At 42.2% G+C, this 24,933-nt stretch overlaps 1 protein-coding gene across 3 annotated transcripts in view; it reads right to left on the minus strand.

Moving 5' to 3' along the window:
- Positions 1–23,533, minus strand: part of LOC111145668 (KIAA0368 ortholog) — a 96,588-nt gene extending 73,055 nt beyond the window's left edge. The window contains exons 1-2 of one of the 3 annotated variants that reach the window (XM_022500753.1): positions 23,483–23,533; positions 15,946–16,049 (exon numbers count right to left, since the gene is read on the minus strand). In XM_022500753.1, coding sequence (XP_022356461.1) covers positions 15,946–15,967 — 22 coding nt within the window. In that variant the 5' untranslated portion in view covers positions 15,968–16,049; positions 23,483–23,533. Of the gene's footprint in view, positions 1–15,945; positions 16,050–22,680; positions 22,709–23,482 lie in introns of those variants that run through there. The other 2 variants (XM_022500754.1, XM_022500752.1) reach the window with 2 other exon arrangements.
- Positions 23,534–24,933: the final 1,400 nt, after the last annotated feature.

Raw genomic sequence — 24,933 nt, forward strand, 5'->3', positions numbered from 1 at the left:
GAAAGAGGAGAGGAGGGGTTGTGACAGGGAAACCTACCATTTGCCAATGCTTTGATGTTTGATTTTAAGGAAATACTGTTAAATTTCTTAGGTGTAATAATGGTATTGTGGTTTATGTTTGTTTTTGAAGGTTCTTAGAAAAGCTTTCCCTGGTGATTGAGAAGACTTCTAAGGTGGTTAGAAATGTCCTGTATCTTGTTCTAGGTGATGGTTGCAGGGATATATATCTTGATAAAAATTCATCAAGCTCTCTACTTTCATACTTTATTACACCTCAATTTAAAATTTTATTTAAGAGAGTCTTTATTTTTTAGAGATCAAGACTGAAACACCCACAGGTAAAATAATATAGTTACGGGGATTCACTTGAAATAACCAAGGGTGTACTGGAAATTTGCTAGAGAGTAAATTTCAGATGCTCTCACAACACATACACAAAAGATGACTGTATGAAAAGATATGTTAATTAGCTTGACTACAGTAATCATTCCACATGTACATATATATCAAATCATCACACTGTACCTCTTAAATACATACAATTTTTATTTTTTTAATATAAATAAGGTAATAGCCTCATTTGGGTTCTTATAAAAAATACTAATCGGGGCAAAGGGATGAGGAATGGGGAGAAGCCATATAAATGAAACCAATATTGGCCACTAATCGATTAACTGTTGAAGCAGCATAACAGATAAAGAGAATTTGTTCTTTTGTGTATGCTTCGTATTTTCCATAATTTTTTAAAGACATACACACACACACACACACACACACACACACACACACACACACACAGAGAACACAGAGGTAAGACATTCTGGTAGCAACAAGTATACCCTGAACCCAAATCTTGGTTTTCAAATACCATTCTCCAAAAAGAGGAACCAGGCTCCTTGAAAAAATGACAGATTTTGGGGCTGGAGCAGGGAAAAAGCAAGATGAACCTGAAGCATCTTGTAATGCTAAAAAGAAAATGGGGCCTGGAACATGCTGAAGGTCTCCAGGAGCCCCCTGTAAGAGTTCCAACATGGCCAAAGCTGAATAATTTGAGGAACAAAATAAACAGAACAGTACTGGATTATAACCCAGAGTATAAAAATTAATCTACATGAATCCGTGCTGATGTAAATAAATTACTAAATGATTAAGTTCAATGGGGGCAAAGAAACCTCTTTCTTCTGAAAGAATTCCAAGTGTTACCTGTAGATACCTCCCCCTGCAGGAGGTACAACTTCATTTCTGCCTCCACCCTGTCTGAGAAGGTGGACTAGCTTTACTGAGTTGCTTCCAAAGAACAGAAAAAGGAAAATGTTAATGCTACAGTGGAGATGCTTGATAAATACTATCTTTACCAAGTGATGGAAGTTACCACTATGACTGATGTCACATGGCTATCATGATCCCCGATGTGAAAGAAGGGCACTGCACCTCTGTGGTGTTCTTTGAAAAGACCCAGACCACACCCCCCAATCTAATTATCAGTAAAACAACTAGAAAAACCCAAACTGGAAGAACTTCTATGGGATACCCAGCCAGTACTGCTTAAGACTTCCTTTTTTTTTTTTTTAAAGATTTTATTTATTTATTCATGAGAGACAGAGAGAGAGGGAAGCAGAAGGAGAAGCAGGCTTCCCACTGAGCAGGGAGCCCGATGCGGGACTCGATCCCAGGATCCCAGGATCATGACCTGAACCAAAGGTAGACGCTTAACCATCCGAGCCACCCAGGAGCCCTCAAGACTTTCAAGACAGTGAAACATGGGGAAAGACTAAGACACTATCACAGACCAGAAGTGAGAGGAAGACAACTAAGTGCAGTGTGGTGCCCTAGGTCAGATCCCAGAAGAGAAAGAGGACATTAATGGGAAAAAGTGGTGAAATCCAAGTAAAGCCTCAAAGTTTAAATTTTAAGATGATAATAAAGGAAGAAGAAAACAGTAAGGAAGAAGGAAGGAGGAAAGGCAGGCAGGATGGCTATGAGATCAGCAGACCAGATGCTTCTATACAGTGGCTGTGCAATCAGTCCACAATATTTGTGCCAGTTCCAGGAGGCTTGGCGCTAGTGCCTCACAGATCTCAGGGCAGCAAAAACTGTCCACAGATTTTACCTAGAGAAACGATGGAAAATTGTTCTGGGGAAGAAGGCAGAAAGTTGAATTCATAACAAACTGACCTAGAGAATCTGTACCAAAAGTTTAAAAAACCAAGTGATATTGGTCTCTTTCATTTTTTTTGTACAACTATTCAGTTTCTTCTTATGTATCCCCACCATAGTGCCTAAACTTTCTTCTCTCCCTCACTAGGAAAGAAAACGTAGCATCCTCAATGTAATAAAATTATTTATGATGGGACTACGGGAATGGCAAAAGGGCACCAAACCTTACGTGGGACCCCTCCCAAACAGGCCAAGTGTACCAGAGGAAGAGTCAACCCTCCTACAGCCTTTGAGGAGCAGCAGTGTAACACTCTTATGCCATCTTTAGTACACACCATACTTTAAATAAAGGTAATTAATCACGTTCAAGCTTTTTTAGAAGAAATGTAAATAAGTGCTGATATAATCAAGTAGTAAATTTATCAACCTGTCAAAGCTAACAAAAAAGTAAAGATTTAGCAAGAGTACGGTCCCTGAATCCCATTTTTAGAGGCACAGAAAGAATCTGCTGGGGACACCTGGGTGGCTTAGCCAATTAAGCGTCTGCCTTCAACTCATATCATGATCTCAGTCAGGGTCCTGGGAAAAAGCCCCACTTTGGGCTCCCTGCTCAGCAGAGAACCTGCTTCTCCCTCTGCCTCCCCCTATCCCTGCCCCCGGGCTTGTGCTGTCTCTCAAATAAACAAATCTTAAAAAAAACAAAGACAAACAAAAAAGAATCTGAACTCTGTGCCCTTAACCTAACCCAGGAAACAACGTCACAAAAGGGACAAGGCACATTAGGCCCAGGACCCCAAAAGTGTCTGTCTATTCAGAAACAAGGAGGACTGTAGCCAAAAGTTCTGAAAATTCAAAAGGAATCCAAAACTCAAATTCATCTTTCACACAGACTGAGTTTTTCGTGCAGGAAGTGAGATCCTCCAGGTCATCACACAGTATCTGAGATACGACAAACACTACTTCAGGGTCAGAAGCGAGTTCCATCCTCTCCACAACTCCGACATTATTTACTGCATACAAACTCAAATCCAATTATTTTCACTTATGAGAAAAAGACATTGCCGTAACCTCAGACAATCACTGTTAAATGTGGAGGCTATATTCTGAGCTATCATTTCCGGTTCATAAAACTAACATATTTGGGATGCCTGGGTGGCTCAGTTGGTTGGATGACTGCCTTCGGCTCAGGTCATGATCCCGGAGTTCCCAGATCGAGTCCCGCATAGGGCTCCCAGCTCCATGGGGAGTCGGCTTCTCCCTCTGACCTAATCCTTGCTCATGCTCTCTCTCATTGTCGCTTTCTCAAATAAATAAATAAAATCTTAAAAAATAAATAAATAAATAAACTAACATATTTTAGGGGCGCCTGGGTGGCTCAATGGGTTAAAGCCTCTGCCTTCCGCTCGGGTCATGATCCTGGGGTCCTGGGATAGAGCCCCGCGTCGGGCTCTCTGCTCCGCGGGGAGCCTGCTTCCTCCTCTCTCTCTCTGCCTGCCTCTCTGCCTACTTGTGATCCCTGTCTGTCAAATAAATAAATAAAATCTTTAAAAAAAAAAAAAAACTAACATATTTTAACCTAAAAACTGAAATATGACATATAGTATTTTACAGTTTGCCTTTCTTTTTCCTTTTGATTCATACAAGTCCTTTACCTTTGGAGCAATATAGGTCTCAGAACTTAAAAAATCTAAAGATTTTAGAATGATAATATAGTGTATATACTGCGTATTTCAAATAACCCTATCCACCCAATGGGTTCTAGAGCAGTATCTGTAATCAAATACATTCATATTTCTGTAATAAAACATATGGGCAGTCACACTAAGTAGGATAATCAAAGATTATAAAGAACCACCTATCCATTCAGATCAAGGTTTTAAATACCAAATGAAGAACACTCAAAAAACGTTTGGTTACATATAAAATCTTAAATATCTTTCCGTAGCACTAAATAAAAATCTAATTGATAATGGCCACAGGGAGACTTTGTCTATAGAACAGTATAATATATTTAACTAACCCTTTATTTGTGTTACCACCAGTTTTACAGTACCACAAATGATGCTTCAAAGAATATTTTTATCCCCGCATCTGTGCACTGGTATGGGTTTCTGTAAGCTAAAGCCCTAGAAATGGAACTGCTGAGTCAAAGTTCCTTGACTGCGTGTCACCAAGTTTAATAGATTTTGGGAAAATACTGAGTAATGTATGAAGTGTTGAGTCACTATACTGTACACTTGAAATTAATATAACACTGTATGTTAACTATACTGGAGTTAAAATTTAAAACTCAATTTAAAAAGTCTGTGCTGGGGGGCGCCTGGGTGGCTCAGTGGAGTAAAAGCCTCTGCCTTTGGCTCAGGTCATGATCCCAGGGTTCTGGGATCGAGTCCTGCATCCGGCTCTCTGCTCCACAGGGAGCCTGCTTCCTCCTCTCTCTCTGCCTGCCTCTCTGCCTACTTGTGGTCTCTGTCTGTCAAATAAATAAATAAATAAATATCTTTTTAAAAATTAAAAATAAATAAATAAATAAATAAATAAAGTCTGTGCTGGTACGCCTGAGTAGCTCAGTGGGTTAAGCCTCTGCCTTCAGCTCAGGTCATGATCCCAGGGTCCTGGGATGGAGCCCCACATCTGGCTCCCTGCTCAGCGGGGAGTCTGCTCCCCCTTCCCTTGCCCCCCCACCTCTCTGCCTACTTGTGATCTCTGTCAAATGAATAAATAAAATCTTTTAAAAAATAAAAAATAAAAATAAATTAAAAGTCTGGGCTAATTTATACTACCATCAGTGTACACAACTAGCAATTTCCCCACACCCACTCCTACACTGAGTAATCAATTTTATAAAGATTGTAAGTAATCAATCTTAGCTGAACTGATAGATGGAAAGGGATCACACTGTTGTCTGACTTTATACCTATTTTATCAATGAGGTGAAGTATCTTCTCAAATATTTATTGGTCCTTTGAAATATCTTTTTCAGCAAATTATTCATTATTCCTTTGAGTTGCTGACTTACAAAAGCTTTTATATATTGGGAAAAAAATCTCCCCCTATTCTCCCACACATCGTAAATACTTTTTTCCTAGCATGCCTGTGATTCTACATTCTAGATTTTCATTTCATATCTAAGTTTTTAAAATATAAATTTACACTTCCTTCCTTTTATGGCTTCAGAGTTTCTAGTCATGCTTAGAAATGCCTTTCTTACTCTGAGATTACAAAAAATAGTATAGAAAAGAGTTAACACAGCAGGCCCGAGACAGCTATCCTTAGAAACACTGGCCTGCCAGGCTGGCCCTTGGCTAGCATCTGGAAATGGGTTTCAGGAGAGATTCCCCCCACTCCCAGGACAGCTAAGAGTGGCTCACTGGGCCTAAACCCTTTGTACAAACAATATGGTTTATGCTGAACACCTGCTTTCCTTCTCAGAATCTGGAATTGTGGTGCGTGTTAGGCAGAAGATGCCAACACCACCAGCATTGATTAAAAGCCCTCAGCACTGAGTCTCTACTGAGCATCTCTGGTAGACAACGTATTGTCTACGTATTGTCACACGTATTGTCACAATTCATTGCTGGAGGGATTAAGCACATCCTGTGTGACTCTACTGGGAGAGGACTCTTGGAAGCCTGGACCTGGTTTACTACGGACTTTGCTCCACATGCCTTTTCCCTTTGCTGATTTTGCTTTTTGTCCTTTCTCTGTAATACATCTTAGACATGAGTACAAATATATGCGGAATCCTGTGAATTCTCCTAACAACTCACTGAAACTGGGGGTGGCCTTAGAGACCCCTGCCACATATATATTTATCTAGGTTTTCTTCCTGCTGTTATGATTCTGCTTTCTGCATTCAAGCCTTTAATCTAGTTGGAATTTTGGGGTGGAGGGGGCACATGGATGTAAGAAACATAGTCTTTTGTGGGTTTTTAAAATCTTTTTCATTGTGAAATAAAACATTTACAAAAATGCACAAAATGGAAGTGTGCAGTTTCATGAATCATTACAAACATCCATGAAACTACCACCCAAGGAAAAAAACTTATTTTGAAACCTGTACTACAAAGAAAGACTTCTACTAAAATCACAGTTGGAGAGGACTAAAAGACTGTTCAACATAAAAAACACAGTGGGTTTTAGGGACTCACCTAAGTTCACAGAGGTAATAAGCAGCAGGGCAAGAACTAGAATGGGGTCTTCTGACCTTCAGTCTAAAAAACCTTGCCTACGCCGTGCCACTGTATGCCACAATGATCCTAGTTTCTATACAGCACTACGCTACACATACTACATCAGACACAGGGAGCCCTGTTTGAGAGCATCACCAAAAGATCATGTGACTTTGTCTCATTCAAGTGGTAGTTAAGACAAAATGGAACAATGTACAAAAATCAAAGGTCTATGGACATTGGGGAGGGTATGTGCTATGGTGAGTGCTGTGAAGTGTGTAAACCTGGCGATTCACAGACCTGTACCCCTGGGGATAAAAATATATTATATGTTTATAAAAAATAAAATTAAAAAAAAAATCAAAGGTCAAAAAATGACACTAGAGAAAGCTCACCACTATGAATCTGAGCTAATACGAAATGTGTCACGTTGCAACTTACCCTTCCTCCTTCTCCCTGCTCATCTAAATTCTGTCCTCCTTCAAGGCCCAGAACTCTCCTACTTCCACTATGCAGCACTAACTTCCCTAAGGAGATCATTCATGCCCTCATTAGAGAAGTTACTAAAACCCCACCCTGTGTCAGGGCTTGGCGGTCATGGATCAACAGAGTGAAGAAGGAAGGGGCGAGGATGTGGCACAGGTCAGCAGCACTTGTATATGCTAGTTGTATTCTGAAGTACCAGAAAGCCAGAGACAGAGTGCCCAAGACGGCAACATTTAAGGATAAAGGAAGGAGAATCCAAAAAAGGAAATGATAGGCAGCATACAAAAACAGGAAGAAAACGGAGTATGGGGTCAGAAGAACTAGGGAAAGTAAAAAACAAACTAGTCAATGAAAACTGGAAAAAAACGGTTTACCCATATAGAAAAGAAATACCTAAAAATTCCTTGCAGGTAGATTAATGACATGTAAAAAGTAGAATTTTAAAGATTTTAAAGTAAAACTGAGAAGCGAAAATTAAAATGCAGGCACAAAACATAAAAGACTAATGGGTTAGGATTTTAAAATATTGCAAAACACACCATAAAATAAAAAGGTAAGTTATAAATAGCAACAATGGTTTTAAATGAAAAGGACTTGAATACAGAATACTTTAAACATTCCTGCAAATCAAGAAAAAGCAAATTAATCCCAACTTTTTAAAGAAAAAAAGGATATAAGAAAGCAATTCAGAAATGACACCCATATACTAAATAACACATAAAAAGATTCTCAGGGTGCCCGGGTGGCTCAGTGGGTTAAAAGTCTCTGCCTTTGGCTCTGGTCACGATCCCAGGGTCCTGGGATGCAGCCCCACATGGGCTCTCTGCTCAGCAGGGAGCCTGCTTCCCTTCCTCTCTCTCTGCCTGCCTCTCTGCCTACTTGTGACCTCTGTCTGTCAAATAAATAAATTTTTTTTAAAAAAAGATGCTCAATCACAGTGATCAGGAGTATGCAAAATTAATACAATAAAATAAGAGAGCATACCCTTCGCATCAGAAAAACTTTGCAGGGATGCCTCGGCGGCTCGGTGGGTTAACCTCTGAATTCGGCTCACGTCATGATCTCAGGGTCCTGGGATCAAGCCCCACATCGGGCTCTCTGCTGGGGGGGAAGCAGATCAGTGTTTGATCTATTTTTTTAGATCAAACAAAAAAATAGGGGGGAAGCTCTCCTGCTTCCCCCCTCTCTCTGCCTGCCTCTCTGCCTACTTGTGATCTCTCTGTCAAATAAATAAATTAATTAATTAAAAATAAAAATAAATAAAGAAAGAAAGAAAGAAAAAGAAAAACTTTGCAAATCTAACTACCAACTGTTGGCAAAGACGGGAAACAAACCAAGAGGTACTTGATTAAGTTCACTGCTGATGGGGCATACACTGATAAAATCTCTGAAAACAAATCTTGAGCAATTCTACACCAGGGTAACATACCCTAAAGCTGTGCCATTCAAAGTAACCCAGCTGCAAACTGTCCCCCATCAGAAAAAGATAAGGAACACTCTTCCCTCCCGTGAGAAAGTCTCACTAAGATAAGAAATGTTAAATAAACTAACAATGACAGTTAATTTACATTCTTCCACAGTTCCCTATGTGCAAAAAATAATTCTCCTTTCCTTAGAGCACACTTTGCATAACCCTGTCCTGGAGAAAAACTCTCCTAGGCAAAGACAAGCACAAGGAACCCCTGTGTAAGAAACTGATCATACACACAGGGTCGGTAAAAGCAAAAACGTGGAAACAATCTAAATGTCAATCAACAGGAAAATGGATAGAGAAATTGTGGCAGAGTCATATGACAGTGAAAATAAACAAGAGTTAAATGTCATAAGGACCAACATGACAATATCTAAAAACCTAAGATCAATGAAAGCAAGTGCAGAAGGATGTGTACAGTTTGAGTCTACCTAGGTCAGGTTTATAAATGCAACATATATATAGTGCATATGACATATATACTTCACAGGAATGACCACCTCTGGGCTAGAAGGGAAGAGAGGAGGAGGAGGAAAAGAAAAGAGAAAAAAAGAGAATGAAAGGAAAATTATAATGGGTAACACAGCAAGCTTGAACTAGGTCTCTAATATTTATTTCTTAAATAAAAGATGTTTTTGCTAACAGCAAAAAAATGTAAGGATTTGACAAAGATGGGTAGGACATACATAAATATTTCTAAGATTAATCTCTATACTTTCTTCATACTTGAAATTTTCATTATTTTTAAAACAAATACATACACCATACTAATTTTGTTTTAGATACAACTACATAAAAGGGGTAAGAAAATATATCAGAGATTTTTCTTCTTTATACTTTCATGTACTTTTCAAATATTCTTCAGTAAAAATACATTTCTTTTTTTTTTTTTTTTTTTACAAAAATCTGTTGAAAGAAGCCAGGTTTCAGGGATAAAGAAAGAAATTTAAAGCACAGAATTTTAAAGCTTAAAAGGAACCTTAAAGAATATGGAAGGACAAAAACCAGAACATTTACTGATGGGAATGCGGTATAGTCACTTTAAAAGACAGTCTGGAGTTTCCCTACAAAACTGAAGAGTCTCACCATATGATCCAACAACTGCACTCCTTGCTATTTACCCAAAGGAGTTGAAATCTTATGTCCACACAAAGACCTGGACAGAGATGTTTCTGCAGCTTTCTTCCTAAGTGCCAACACTTGGAAGCAACAAGAGGTCCTTCACACTAGGTGAATGGATAAATACAAACAACAAGTATCTTTCAGTGCCAAACAGAAATGAGTTTTCAAGTCATGGAAAAACATGGAGGAACCTTAAAGGCACATTACTAAGTGAAAGAGGCCAATCTGAAAAGGCTATATACTTTTTGACTCCAGCTATATAATAGTCTAAAAAAGGCATAACTATGGAGACAGTGAAAAGATCAATGGTTGCCAGGAAGGAATGGGGAAGGAGGGCCGAATAGGAGAACACAGGATATTTCCGGCAGTGAAAATACTCTGTATGATATTATAATGAGGGATAGATGTCCAAACCCATACAATACAGAATACCAAGAGTGAACTGTAATATAAAATACGGACTTCCGGTGGTTATGTGTCAATGTGGTTTATCCTTGATTAAAAATGTACCATGCTGGTGAATGATGCTGATGGAGGAAGCCATGCTTTTGGCTGGGGCGGGGGCGGGGGATGGGACAGGGGGAGGACAGGGAGTGAAGCGGAGAATTACACAGGAAATCTCTCTGTGCCTTCTTAATTTTGTCATAAACCTAAACCTGCTCTAAAAAAATAAAGTTTTTTTTTTTTTTTTTTTAAACTTAGTCTCGGGGCACCTAGGTGGCTGAATTGGTTGATTTCAGCTCCAGTCATGATCTCAGGGCCATGAGATGATCCCCGTATTGGGCTCTGCGCTGGGTCTAGAGACTGCTTAAGATTCTCTTCTCACCTTCTCCTTCTGCCCTCCAACCCCACCGTATGAGCACATGGTCTCTCTAAAATAAATAAATCTTAAAAAAACAAATCTCAGTCTCAAAAAAAAACAAACAAACAAAAAAACAGATCAAACACTGAAATTCTTCAATCCCAGAACTAAAAACAATTTCCAGTTTAGCTTATGTCAATTATTATATTCATGAAGGAATAAAGCCTACTAAAAATAAATTTATTCATTTCATTTCCATTAAATATTTCTATAATCCGTATTATTCACCAGTCTTTAATTTATCTTTGTAAAGGCAAAGAAGGGACTTCCTTCCTTCTACCCCTCGCAAGGAAGAAATAACCAGTAAAGGTTTAAGGCCTTCCCTTCAATGTTACCCACCATTAGCCACTGATATTTCTGAAAACATGTAATTATTCCTGACAAATAAAACTGTCCATATAAATCATTCACTATTCAGATCACTCCAAAAAAATACAACTTTGACTTCTGCGTTAAGGAGGAAAGGCTATTTGTTCACAGGATTAGAAAAGGCAAATACTGGGGCGCCTGGGTGGCTCAGTGGGTTAAAGCCTCTGCCTTCAGCTCAGGTCATAATCTCAGGGTCCTGGGATCGAGCGCTGCATCGGGCTCTCTGCTCAACAGGGAGCCTGCTTCCCTTCCTCTCTCTCTGCCTGCCTCTCTGCCTATTTGTGATCTCTGTCAAATAAATTAATAAAATCTTTAAAAAAAAAAAAAAGGCAAATACTGGTTTTTACTCATATAATCACTCATATCAAAAAAAGTTTAAAAAAACAGCAATATGTCCATTTCCTGAGATGTATCATCTTTTTTCATAACAACTTGAACATCAAAACATTCCTTTAAGTATGCAAGGCAAGCATACGCCATCAAAAAGAATATGAAGAGTTACTAAATTTAAGGTAGTGGTTATCTCCACATGACAGAATTTCAGAGGATTCTTTCTTGGCTTGTTTAATTTTATGTCATTGCTAATTTACTTCATGAACATGAATTACTTGTTTGAATTAAAATGAGAAAACAGTTATTTCAGAGAAACAGGTTTAGGAATGTTTTTTAAGGCTGCTTAAGTTTTCTACGAAGAACATTATTTTTTGTGAATATGAAAGTAAATTTTAAATTGTTAATCAGGTTAGAGCTTACGTGGAAGCTGAGACTGAAATGGAAAGCTGAAAATACCTAGACCACTGCCCACTGCATCATAAATCAATGAAAAATCTAAAGCTACAAGATATTTTGAGAAACATCTATCAGGTTACCATAGAAATATACTAAACCCTAATGGAATAATCTCACAAGGAAATACTGCCCCTCCTGGTATTTATTTTCTTCTGATTCATACATACGTAAAGATATTACAGTCACAAGGCAGTTTCACATGGGGCTTTGAGCCTTAAAAAACACTGTGAGGGGGGCAACTATTGTCTGCATTTATAGATGACAAAACAAGCTCGGGATCTGATTTGCCAAAGGTCACCAAGCTAGTAAGACAAATTGTTAAGTTGAACCTTGATAGGTCTTTACCCTCCAAGTACACACTAGAACGCAGTACCTCCCTCTAAAGTACTATCTATTGAAGTAAGGTAATACTAGCTCCAACTTACAGATGAACAGAGCCTAGAACTCATTAAGAATGTTGACTTAAAAAAATGAGAAGAATATTGATCAAGACTTATAAGGTAGTAAAGCATCAGGGCTAGGGTTCAAACTCCAAGCCAGTCCAACTCCAAACCCAACAGTCCTTCCAGCACGCTAAACTGCAGCACAGCCGAAGCAGAGAAAGGGGGTGGAAATGACACAAAGCCTTACCGGACAACCATGTAAAAACATGACTTTGTACCCTGGCCACAGCCACTGTGTCAGGATGGGTTCCAACTCAATCCATACCTTCCTCAGCACTTCAGAAGTGGGACCAAAAAGTCAGGCCTCCCTGGAGTGCCTGGACCAATGAGAATAAAGCTGGTGGACAGGACCTGGGCATCTTTAGCCTACTCTGAAACACAGAGTCAGAGGAAGCTGGTCTGAAGATTGGGCATAAAGGCACAAAGAAAGCAGCTGGAAGAACTGGATGATTTCTAGTTTGTGAAGGCCCTTCTTGTTTCCATAAAACTCCCTAAAATGCATGAGGAAAAAACCCTGTTTTTGTTTAAGCTGGCTTACAACTGGGTCCAAATAAAAGCGGAAGGTCTTTGCCAAAGGGGATAAAAAAAGAAATACTTCTATAAAGGTTCATTAAAAAAAAAAAAAAGTAAGCGGCCAGAACATGCCTAGAGTGAATTATCAGATCAGAGAAAGAGTCCTTCCTAATGGTGGGCCAATGTAGCCCCAAAGGAATCTTCTTAACCATGAACCCCATTACTCCTGCAATAGCGATCCAAACTGCAATTGCTTCCTAAGTGTACCATGTTCTCCCTGCCCAATTATTTGGTCAACCAAGTCCCCCAACTGGGAATACTCCCCCAACCTCTCCATCTCCACACAGCCAAATCCTCCCATTCAAGGTCCAGCTCAAATATTACCTGCTGCATACCTACACTATCCATCTGAGCCCCACAAACTCCCTCTTCTACATCTCTGCTGGCACTCACTGCCTTTTGCTACACATTATGTAACTGCCCGATCTTCTCTGTTCTAGACCAAAGCAGTTCTTTGAGGTGTGATTTCAATCTGATTCCACCTAACTACCCACTCCTTCTCTACACTCCATCCTTCTATAGAGCTCCTTGGGTTGAGAAACTGTGACTTAAGTCCCTTGGTATCCCAGCACTTAATTCAGACCCTTGCAGAGAGGAGTTGCTCAAATACCTGTTGAATGTATGAAATATTAATTCCTCATGCATTAGAAAAGTCATTAGAAGTTTATACATTTAACATCTATAGCAAGGGAAAGGAGGGGACTGGTGACAATTTATAATACCTGATATTAGAATCTCCTGGAAAAGGGACGATACATATTTTAATACTACAAGTGCTTACGGTTTAAAAAAAAAGGGGGGGGGGTGGTAGGAATTCTAGAAGGTCTGATTGTGTGGAGAACTGGCCTGTTCCAAATGAGGAGGGATGCAGTAGTTACTACAGAGAACAGAGGAAAAAAGAAAAAGATGGAGAGAGAGGACAGACCAGGGAAAGGACAGAAAGCCAAATACTATACCAAGACTTTCCCCATGACTCACATCTTCCAGAGTTAATTAAATTACTGAAAGGCTTGGGAGAGTGGAGTGAGTGAGGGAGTATATGCGTAAACCAGTGAAACAGGTGAGTTTTCACGTCCAAGTTGACATGAGTGGAACCAAAATATCATTTTCAGAATTGGGAACCTAACAGCTAAGAAAAACATAAGTAAAGTAAGTTATAGGAAATTCACAAAAACAGGATGTGATGGGGGGGAGCGGGGTGATGGAGAGATGACCCCCTCCAGACTTTGACAACCTGTGCAATTAGGAGTGGGAGGCTAAAACTACAAAGAGTAAGGTAGGCCTAGCTGCCATGTAGATTTCATAGGTAATGGTCTTTTCTGGTAGATCAATCCTGTGAATTATAAATTTAACCAGATACTCACTAAGGTTAAAGGAGTTAAAGTCCACATCATCTATTGATTTCTATACACCATTTCGATTCCCTAAATGTAACTCTGTAATACCTGAGTGACAAAAAATCCAAATGAGGCCAGTGAGATACTTCTTCAGGAATTAATGCTTTCAATTTTGATCTCTACTGCTAGGTTTTAAATAGATGTTTGTCCCATTCCCTACCTTAAGAAAAAGAAAGAAAAAAAAAACTTATTAAATGCAAACATACTTAAAAGAAGAATGTCAGGAAGTCCAGTAGTAAACATCAATATAAGTCAGAGATGGGGAGAGGATCCATTCCACCGTGGCTCCTTGCAGCCAGGGCAGGAGGTTCCTGCTGACACAGTCCCTGCTGGTACCCCTTACTCCCAGAACTGAGGCAATTAGACCAATTTCCTGTCCCCTAGCCCACCATCTTACCCCCAGAACCCAGGCAGATAATCCAATACGGACACCCCTGCACCAGGATGTGCTCGTGACTGAGCAGGGAAGGGGGAAACAGTCTTTCTTCTCCTGCCACTTCGGAAGTCCTAGCCACCTGGAGATGACGTCAGGCTACTTTACGCCCCCTATCAACCCAGCAGAGCCTTAAGCAAAGCTACCCTCCCCTGCTCACACACATCCCACTGCCCCCCTACACACACACACACACACACACACACACACACACACACAGAGGGAGGGAAGGAAGAAGTCATAGGGTTAGCTTGGCAGGGCTGGGCCAAGTGATGAAACAAAAGCCCTCAACTGCACCCTAGATTTAATGAGTGAGTGTCACACTCCAGATGCACTGAGCTCCACAAACACTCCCACCTCCCAAGGAAGCCCTTTCCCCCAGAGACAGCAGTTGGCAGGTGCCCAGTTAGAAATCAATGTTAGTAAACTGATGAACCGAAAGATTAGTTCAGCTTATGAAAGCCAGCTTAGAGGAGACAATGTATGCTACGCAAGAGTTCAGACTGCATAAAAGTCAAACATGTGATAGTTAAGATCCACCAAAGCAGCTCATTACTTAGGACAATGCTCATTTGGAAGTGTAAACTCTAGAAAGTTCTTTATTTAAGTCACTCCTTAAATTCCAGCATTTGTGGTTTGACCTGCTTGCCTTCAGTATATCATAACTTCATTAACGCATCTGTCACCGGCCCAAAAGCAGTGAGAATGAATCTAGGAGCAAATAAACAATGTCCTTGGTTCTCTTCTAAACAATTCCTCCAACCTCTCAGTTTTCCATTTCTCTCTAATGGAAAGAAGATATGTGAGACAGCAAAAAAAAAAAAAAAAAAAAAAAACCACCAACAACAACAAAAAAGTTTATGCTAAATTTGAACTCTGATTTATAAAATACTCCATTCGTTCTAGTCCTCAAAATTCTACCTAACTGAATTAAGGAATCCTACACCATCAGCAGCAATATACATACCGAAAAACAGAAGGCATGGGGCAACGGGAATGCAATAGTTAAATTAGAAGAAAGCAGTAAGATGCACCTTTGGATTGAAACCACAAAATCCAAGGTACACTGGATATTGAGCTCATGATATCAGAGAATTACAGTCTGAACTTACAGAGTTTCAGTCAAAGGACCATCCAATATCTTCCAAGAAAGACACTAGAGTCTTATTCAGCCCCAGAATGAAGCAGAATTTAGTGGTTTTTCCATCACAGTACATGTCAAAAAGGCAGAATTAGGAATATCTAATTACTATGATGATGCCTTTTTCAACGCCCCCCCTTTTTTTCTTTTTTCTTTTTTTTTCCTTTTTTACAAATAAAACAGGATGACATTCTGGGAGCATGTAAAGTCATTTTCTATTGCGGCAGACAATACTACTTGTAAACTAACACTCATAGTCTTTTCCTTGTGCACACTGCTAAGGAATGTCTTCAAGTTTCATCTTTTTCTCTCTCTTGCTAATTGTTTAAATTTATGCTCACGCGATGACATACAATAGAGGCTTCAGGATATATAAACTAACATGAACTTCACTAACTCAGGATAGCTGGAAAAGGAGAAAAACCCATGAAGATCTTGGCAAGAAATTGCTGGCTACTTGATAACCTACGCACTTTTAAATGCTACTACAAAAAAATGCACACATCCTAAGGAACTAAGGAACTACTAACCTCTACAATCAATGTGATACATGGTTTATCCAGTCTTGACAAAAATCCTCTGGATCACCAATGGTAGGTTCATCCACTCGTACATATGCAAATGTATAAAGAATCTATTATTTAGAACACCAGGAAAAAAAACAATTAAAAGATTTATATTCATAGCTACCATTAAGAAATTTTTTAAAAAGCACTTTTCATTTCTATGCTAAGATCTAATTTGATGCCCTGCTTTGCAAATTCAGAATGAAGAGGAAAATATTATAGTGATTACCAAACTGGTGAAAGAGTAAGGAGTGTGTCCACAAATAAAAGTTATTATATAGAAGTAACACACTAATAATTTAAACTTATTCACTGAAGACTAAAACACTGGAATACCAATATAACACAGATTTCATCATATATGTATATGTGTACATATACATAAATATCAACATACAAAGTCTTACATTAGTATTGGAAGGAAGTGTAATTATACAACAGTTTTTTAAGAGGGGTATTAGTAGGTGGGTACACATCCTACCGCACATTACACCTGAGAATATAAACAGTGAACATTCGTAACCCTGGGAACCTCTGCCCTCTCTCAGCACTCACGATCCCCTTCCCTGGTTCTTCCTGGTCTTCTTCTCACCCCTACATATGCACAGCCCCCAGACAGCTGTCCTCGGGACAATCTGCCATTCCCCTGACTCCACCATCACCCCCACACTCTCCCAATCTTCAGACCAAGTTCCCACACCCAAAGAAGCCACACGCCTAGCACTATGCCAAGCTCTGAACATGCATTCTCTCTCCCCACTCTTCTAACCACTCTGTGAAATAGGTTTGTTATTATCTCATTTAACAGATGAGAAAACCAAAGCCGAGAAGTTAGGTCCCTTGTTCAAGGACATTAATCAAAAAGCAGCAGAGCCAGGATTTAAAACCATCTCTGACGCCACATGACATTTCAGCTACTATTCCAAAGAGTCTCCCTGAACAATACAACATGGGCACCTCAATAATTCAACTCATTCACTCAACAAATTATTTCTTTGTTGAAGACAACAAACCTGTTCTCTCTTTTCTCCACTTTTACCTCCCTAACTCTGTCTAGAGACTGTCTTCTCCACACCCCACTAATCTCTCAGGTAGATTCTTGGAATCATCTCTAACTCCTCCCTCTCTTGAACAACACTCATCTACTTGGCTGATAATTTCTGCCTATTTTAGGGATTCTAGGTTATATTACCTCCTTGCCAAATCCACTTCCACTGCCCCACTTCAGACCCCAGGTTTCTTTCACTTGGCTCCTGTGACACCCTCCTAAACTAGTCTTGCTCCTCTGGGTCTCTGGATCCACGCAATCAATGTTACACCACTGCCACCTGTTATCCTTGTAAAACAGACCTACTCATGTTACACTCCAGCCTAAAAGCCTTTGATGGCGCTCTACTGCCTACAGAACAAAGTCCAAACTAGTTGTGTTGGCATTCCCACACAAGCTGGTCCCAACCTACCTTCGCAGCTTCATCTCCTACTGCCACCCCCAACTGAAATAATAATAATAATTTACACAGAGCTTAATTCCTTATACAATGCATTTTCATATACATTAATCATAACAACACTAGGAATATTTCTTATTATCCCAATTTTATGAGAAAGAAACTGAGACCTAGAAAGGTAAAACAACTTGCTGAAGATCCCAAATGATAAAAAGAACATAAAAGGCAGAAAGGGGCAAGTATCAAAACTCCAAATTTTATCTCCTTCCCCAATACTTCCCACAGCCATAGCACCCCTACTCCAGCATATCAGACTCCACCTTTCTCTGAAAGTATTTTCTAACCTCTCCTAGCTCAAGGTATTTGCACTTGAAATTTCTAAAGAACAGTGGTAGGCATTTTTCATATTATACTTTATATTAGTTATTTATATTTATATATAAAGCTGTGTCTACAGTGAATTATAAGCTCTATGAGGACAGGACCAAAAGTTAGTCACTCAATTTTTAAAGTCTGCTTATTTAACTGGAAAATGTGTGGGGAAAATAAGCCACATAAGACGACAAGCATCAAGGCAGAGACTGGCCAGGCCTGAAACCAGAGACCAGAAACCTGGGTCAGACCATCTGAGCATGCCGGCAGTGCTGATAATTTTAACATCTACCTTCTGAACAAGGTCGAATAACCCAGTGCCAACCATTTTCACTGACAGTGGCCTTGATTAAATATTACAGTTTACTGAAAGCACAATTCAAAAACAGAATGGGGTGAAAACGAAGAATTAGAAGTTGATAAGAAACAGAAATACCATTATTTCCCATTTTAACGTTCCTCTTTGACTAAGTAACCAAAGCCTTTCTACAAAGATCAGCTCAGCTGCCTGGATGTATGGGGCTATTTCAGTTGGCCACAGAATCACGTTCTCCCACACAGCCACACAGCTTCCCACGTCTCACCCTCTCAGAGAACCACGAGGCTTCATGGCACTGGCAGAGCCTCTCTCAGAAGGTATCTGACATGTTGATTATCTCACCAACTTTTGCAAGTGAAGTTCCCCACGGTTATGTCAAATGGTCAAACTGAACAGTGTCAGTGCGCTTTAAGATTACAGGCCCTACTCCTCCCTGAGTTGTCTTCATCCCAGATCAGATTCTAAGGATGCCTTATAATTATAAAGCCCAGAACATGAAACCACTGAACAGCTGACTTGGGGAAAAGTCTCAAATGCTTCCTTCCCTCTGTCAGAAATCTCCCTGTCCATTGCTGAAACATAACCACAATGTCAACTTTTCCATGAACTGGCAGAGGATAATATTAGAAGAAAAACTAGCCCACATGCCCTGCACTGAATTACACTCCATTCCAAACAGTTACAGCACTACGATCTTAAGTAATTTACAAACTAGATTTCAGAACTATTTTTGTCAGAACTAACTGTTCTCTATCATGGCATCTCACCCAAAATTTTGGGGCGCCTGGGTGGCTCAGTCATTAGGTGTCTGCCTTCAGCTCGGGTCATGATCACGGGGTTTTGGGGTGGAGCCCCACATCGAACTCCCTGCTCAGTGGGAAGCCTGCTTCTCCTTCTCCCACTCCCCCTTCTTGTGTTCCCTCTCTCGCTGTCTCTGTCAAATAAATAAATAAAATCTTTTTTTTTTTAATCTAATATTTCTATCCAATGAACCTCAGAATACTGCCACATTTTATACACGACAGCAGATTTCTTCTGGAGGCTACTAAGACATTGGGGCAGGATAGGGAGCATGTTGCTCTTGTTATAAACTGTGTATTTTCCCTTTCAGAGAGAGTAATACAACAGTCAGTCAGAATTTACATCAACTTTGGAATCAGAGAATCTGAATTCAAGCCCTAACTCCGTAACATGAAGTAAGTTCCACTACTGAGACAGTAATAGCCCCAAACTCACAGGGGTGTTGAAAGGATTCGGTCAGTCAAGAGGTACAAAGTGACTAGAACACATGGTAAGCTTTCAATAAACATCAGCTTTACAATCACCCAATTCAAAGTCACAATTCATGAGACTTGTGAAAGGATAACAAAGTCTAAGAAACCCCAGCTCAAGATTGCCCTGCTTACCTTTTGGCAACTTCCATATGTCAATGATACTAATCAATCAGTCAATCAATAAAAATGAAATAGAAGAGAAACCTAACAGTTCTGCTTCCCAGGAGCTCCCGCACAGTACAATGGCAGATACAACCGAAAGCAACTATAGATTTAATTTAAATTTATGGCATGTGTGTCACCTCAAATACAAAGATAAAAAATGCTGATCTGAAATCTATAAAACCCAGTGTCACCAGCTATATATCCCTAAATAGCAGATGTGGGAACCACAGACAATATGACTTTAGCATGGTCTATGTTACATAAGCATACACTTTGGTCCTTACATATTTGTCTACACGTACGCTTCCTCTTTCCTCTCAGCAGTATCGTAATTCTGTTGGTGGACCGTGGTGTTTCTTTTGCACCCCACAGCAATGTTAAACAGCAAACAGTTGGACTAAAGTGACATCTAGGTAAGAATTTAGCAGCCCACCTGACCATATCTTTTCATCGGCATGAACACGGACTACGGTACACAGCAGCCTGGCTGAGTGCACACTGCAGTCTGAGACACCTGGGATCCGACGCCACCACTCACTTGCTGTAGGACCCGGGGAACCTAAAATGGCTGTTTTCCATTCCTTAAAACAGCAATAACAATTTTACCTACCTCTTACGATTACTGTGACAAATAAAAGAATACATGCAAAACACTTAATGCTAGTTCTGAAATACTGAGGGGAACATTTACAGATGTCTTCAATTTACTTTGAAACGCATCAGAAAAGGATGGATTGAGCACTTAGTGCCACTGAGCTGTACGATTAAAAAATGATTAAGATTATAAGTTTCATTACATGTGTTTTCCCAGTTTTTAATTTAAAATGATTAAAATAAAATTATAAAAGGTGGATTGAAAGATGGACAGATACGTGATAAAGCTGGTAAAATAGCAAATGGAGAGCCTAAGTAGTGGGTATATGAATACTCACTTTCAACTTTTCTGTATTTTTGAAGTCTTTTACAATAAAATATTAGGGGAAAAAACAATGCTGGCATCCAAAATTCTGCTTTTATTATCACTCCTAGTCAAAATAACAGCCAGCAAATATTCAGATTCTTGGCTTCTTTTTAAAAAATTGTATAAAGCATCATTTTATCAGCCATCTCTCTTTTTATTATGACCATTCTAAAACTAAAAGTAGCTTATTTGAAACTGCTTAGCCAGTACTTTATGTACGTGATTTCAAGTTAAATTATTCTAAGGTACTAGCTGCCAAGCATTTAATCTCTTCTGAAGGAACACAGAAACCAAGTCAAGAGATATTTGTGGTCCATGATCGATGACTTGACCAAACAAAACAATGGAAAAGCAAAAATTGGAATTATTTGTTCCTAACTTTTTCAGTAGCTGTTGAAGCTGTTAGGTCCAGAAGTACTACCAGAAGTACTACCAGCACCTTAACAGGTCCCTGTTGTACAGAGGCATGCTGCATATACACAATATGTCAGCCACTTTGGAATGATACCCAGTTTGGGGCACCTGGGTGGCTGAAGCTTCTGCGTTCGGCCCAGGTCACGATCCGGGGGTCCTGGGATGGAGCCCGGCATCAGGCTCCCCGCTTAGCAGGGAGACTGTTTCTCCCTCTACCTCTACCCCTCCCACCATCTCTCAAGTAAATAAATAAAATCTTAAAAAAAATAAAGAATGATATCCAATTTTGTTTTTTTCCCCTCTCCAAATGGTAATTCAGATTTTAAAGTGTTTAGTGGTACTACAGGACCTCAGATACCACAAGGTATAACAATTTAAATAGACCACCTCAAAGCTATTGAGATGCTACTTTCAAAAATACAGAAAAGAACGTGGTGGGAACGTGGAAAAACTGGAACCCTTGTGTACTGTTGTTAGGAACATAAAATGGTATAGCCACTGTGGAAAACAGTATTGTGGTCCCTCAAAAAATTGAAAATAGAATTACCCTAGGACCAAACAAGCCCACTTCTGCGTATACACCCAAATGAACTGGAAGCAGAGTCTCAAAGAGCTATTTGTTCACCCATGTTCACAGCAGCATTACTCACAACAGTTATGATGTACAAGCAACCCAAGTACCCATCAACAGATAAATGGATGAGAACATAAATGTAATATATATACACAATGGAATATCATTCAGCCTTAAAAAGGAAGAAAATAAGGTTACATGCTAAAACAGAGACGAACTTTGAAGACATTAAGCCAAGTGAAATAAGGCAGTCAGAGAAAGGCAAATCATGTATGACTCCACTTATATGAGATACCCAGAGCAGTCAAAATCACAGAGACAGAGAGTAGGATGGTGGTTGCCAGGTGCTGGAGGGGGGTGGGGTGGGATAGGGAGGTCAGGTTTAATGGGTATAATGTTCCAGTTCTGCAAGATGAAGAGTTCTGGAAAGGGACGGTGGTGATGGTTGCTCAACAATATGTCCTTAACACCACTGAACTATACACTTAAAAACGGTTATGACGATAAATTTTATGTTATGTGTATTTTACAATAACAAAACAAAAACCAAAAAAAAAAGGAAAAAAAAAAATCAGGGAACTGATCTCCCCAGAAGGCTTGGCAGGGGTGCTCCAGCTTGGACCTGACAGACGAGGAATCAACCCGTTGGCGCTCAAGCCATGTCCATCTCTACACACACCCTGACACCTTGTCCACTGAGACTCTCCATCCTGCCCAGGGTCACACCAACTGTTCATTTCAGCTTCAAAACTGACAAACATTACCCTTGCTACCGCAGTTCTCTGTCAAAGCAGCACGGACCTTAATCTCTCTAAACCTGCCTGCTCTTTAAAACAAGGATAATTCCTACCTACCAGCCTTACAAGGTTGTTACGAGGGCAAGACTGAGATCACGTATATAAAAGGAGCTTTAAACTGCCAAACACCAAAGCAGCAGAAATTACTATGTTTATAACTACTTTCGCATGGAAATTCAGAAGGGACTATAACAACATAAACTTCACAAGGCTTGCGACACCTCACCCATGTTTCATTCCACTTACAACTCGCATCACCCCTAAATAACACCTTTTTTGTTTTTGTCATAAACTGAAAGGGCAGCACTGAAGAAACAAAAGCTCAACCTAAGCATTTCGTCTCACCACCCCAACCGCAATCAGAAATCATCTTACGTGTCCTAGGAAAATTCAATTTTTATGGCCCCAGCGTGGGCCTGCGGCGCCCAGGAACTACACTTCCCACAAAGCATCGAGGTGAACCCGAGCGGCGGGCGGGGCGGCCTGGCATTCAGAGTGACCACCGCTCTCCCCAAACGGGGATCGCCGACCCCTGAAAAACGACAACGTTTACGGTCGAGTGTGAAAGCGCTGTCGGCCCGCGGTCCCGCCGGCGTCCAGCCCCACGACCCTCTCCCTGCCCTCCCGTCCTTCCTGGTCCACCTGAGGGTCACCGCCTATCCTTGACCTTTCCGCTGATTCCTAGGGTGTCACAGAGAGGCACCTTCTCCCCCGCCCCCAAAGCTCCATTTCTAGAACTCCCCCAAACAGTTGGGACCCGGGGCCACGGCGGGGTCAGACGGGACGCGCCGACACAGCCACCACCCTGAGGGCCCCCCGGCCCGTCTGCCGGCCCGAGAGCCGCGGGCAGGGGGTTGAGCTGCCCCCACCCCCGGACCGGGGCGGATCGCTGGCAGATGTGGCTCCGCCCGGGGCTCCGGTTTCAATTTCGCAACGTGACGGTGCAAACCTGAGGCCTACAAGCGCCGGCGGCGGCGACCGGCGCCCCGCCCGCCCTCCAGGCCCGAGCGCCCCAGCCCCCCGCACGCCGCGGCCGCCGCCCGCCCACCCAGCCCGGCTCCCGGCTGGCGGCAGCGCGCCCCGGCCCGCCTGCCCGCCCACCGGGCCCCGGCCGCCGCCCCCGGCCCAGCGCAGCGCTGGCTCTGACTCGCGGCGGCGGGCTGGCGGTGGCACTTACTCAGCTCGTCCTGGGAGGCGGAGGCGGCGGCCGCAGCCATGTTGCGCCAGGGAGGGAGGGAGGGGCCGGAGCGGGAGGGCGCGGACGGGCGGCGCGGGGAGCTCGCCGCTCTCGGTGCGGCAGGGGCCGGGAGCCGCCTCCGGTCGCACGGCGCGGGCCGCGCTGCGCCCACGAGGCCCGCCCGCCGCCGTCGCCGCCGCCTGCGTCCTCCTCGCTGCACGCGTCGCTCTCGCGGTCCCCCGCGAGCTCGCGACTCGGGCGCTCCCACCGCCTCGCGCCTCTGCAGAGCCGCCGCCGTCCGTCGGCCGAGTCCCGGTGCGCCCGGCCCGCGCGGCGGCTCTGCGGCTCCGCGCCGCGCTCGCCCAACTCACGCCGGTTTTATATTTAGAAAGAGCTGAGCCATCCTCCCAGCGGCCCCCCCGCCAGGCCCCTCGCGCGCCCGCCCGCCCGCGCTCGCTCGCTCGCGGCTCGTCCTGCCCACCTGCCGCCGCCCGCCCCGAGAGCGCTCCCCGCGCGAACCCGGCACGCGGCGGCCTTCGCGGGCGGCCCGGCCTAGCCGCCCCGCCGCGCCCTAGCAGCCTGCGGCGGCCGCAACACGAAACGGACGCGCGGGCCTCTGACCTGAGTCGGAGCCAGTCTCCATGCCCGCGATGCTGCGCGCGGCGCCGCGAGGTGAGCGCCCGGGAGCGAGGCGGCGGCGGGCTCGGGCCCGAGGGGCCGCGCGCCGCAGTCCGGGAGGGGCCTGACCGGGGCTGGCCCGCGCTACCCCCGGCCAGGGAGAACGTCCAGGCGGGGCCCGGGCTCCCTCTTGAAAGGTCTGCGGCTGTCACGTCGGCTGGTCCGGACCTGAAGCAACACGCCTGTCCAAAGGAAGAGACGTGGACTCGGAAAAGTGGAGCCGGGTTCGGAGTCGGCGGGAGGAAGCCCCGCCCTGCGCCTCCCGCGAACTTCTCGGCCCCGGCGCGTTCAACGCCCCGACCCGGCTCCTTGGGCTCCTTCTCTTACTTAAAGCCCGGGATCAAGTATAGTTTTCTGATGCTCTCAAACAAGCACTTAGGTGTGCAGGGAAGCCACGGAGTCCTACTAAAACTTAACTGAACCAAGATACTGGAAGTTCAAAGTCAAGCACATAGGCTTATATGAGCTTTTTTTTTTTTTTAATTTTATTCTAATAACTACGTTCTTTTTGGTAACCCGAGTGATTTATTTCCAATATGCCGATTTGAACTTTACGGCTTAAGTTTGTCCATGAGGTGGATGAGAAAAACACTTGCAAAATGGAATTCAAATTAAAGGGTTGCATAATGCTGTACTTTAAGTGACGGCACTGTCAACAACAAATTAGGTACAAGATGAGATGCTTTTTTTTTTTTCTTTTTTGGCATAAGAGGAAGAAATCAAGACCCTAAATGGGTTGAAATTGCATTTACTCCTAAAAGAAATCCATAAAG

The sequence above is a fragment of the Enhydra lutris genome, unplaced genomic scaffold (assembly GCF_002288905.1).
Source record: "Enhydra lutris kenyoni isolate GAN:26980312 unplaced genomic scaffold, ASM228890v2 scaffoldscaffold13, whole genome shotgun sequence".
Classification (NCBI taxonomy): Eukaryota; Metazoa; Chordata; class Mammalia; order Carnivora; family Mustelidae; genus Enhydra; species Enhydra lutris.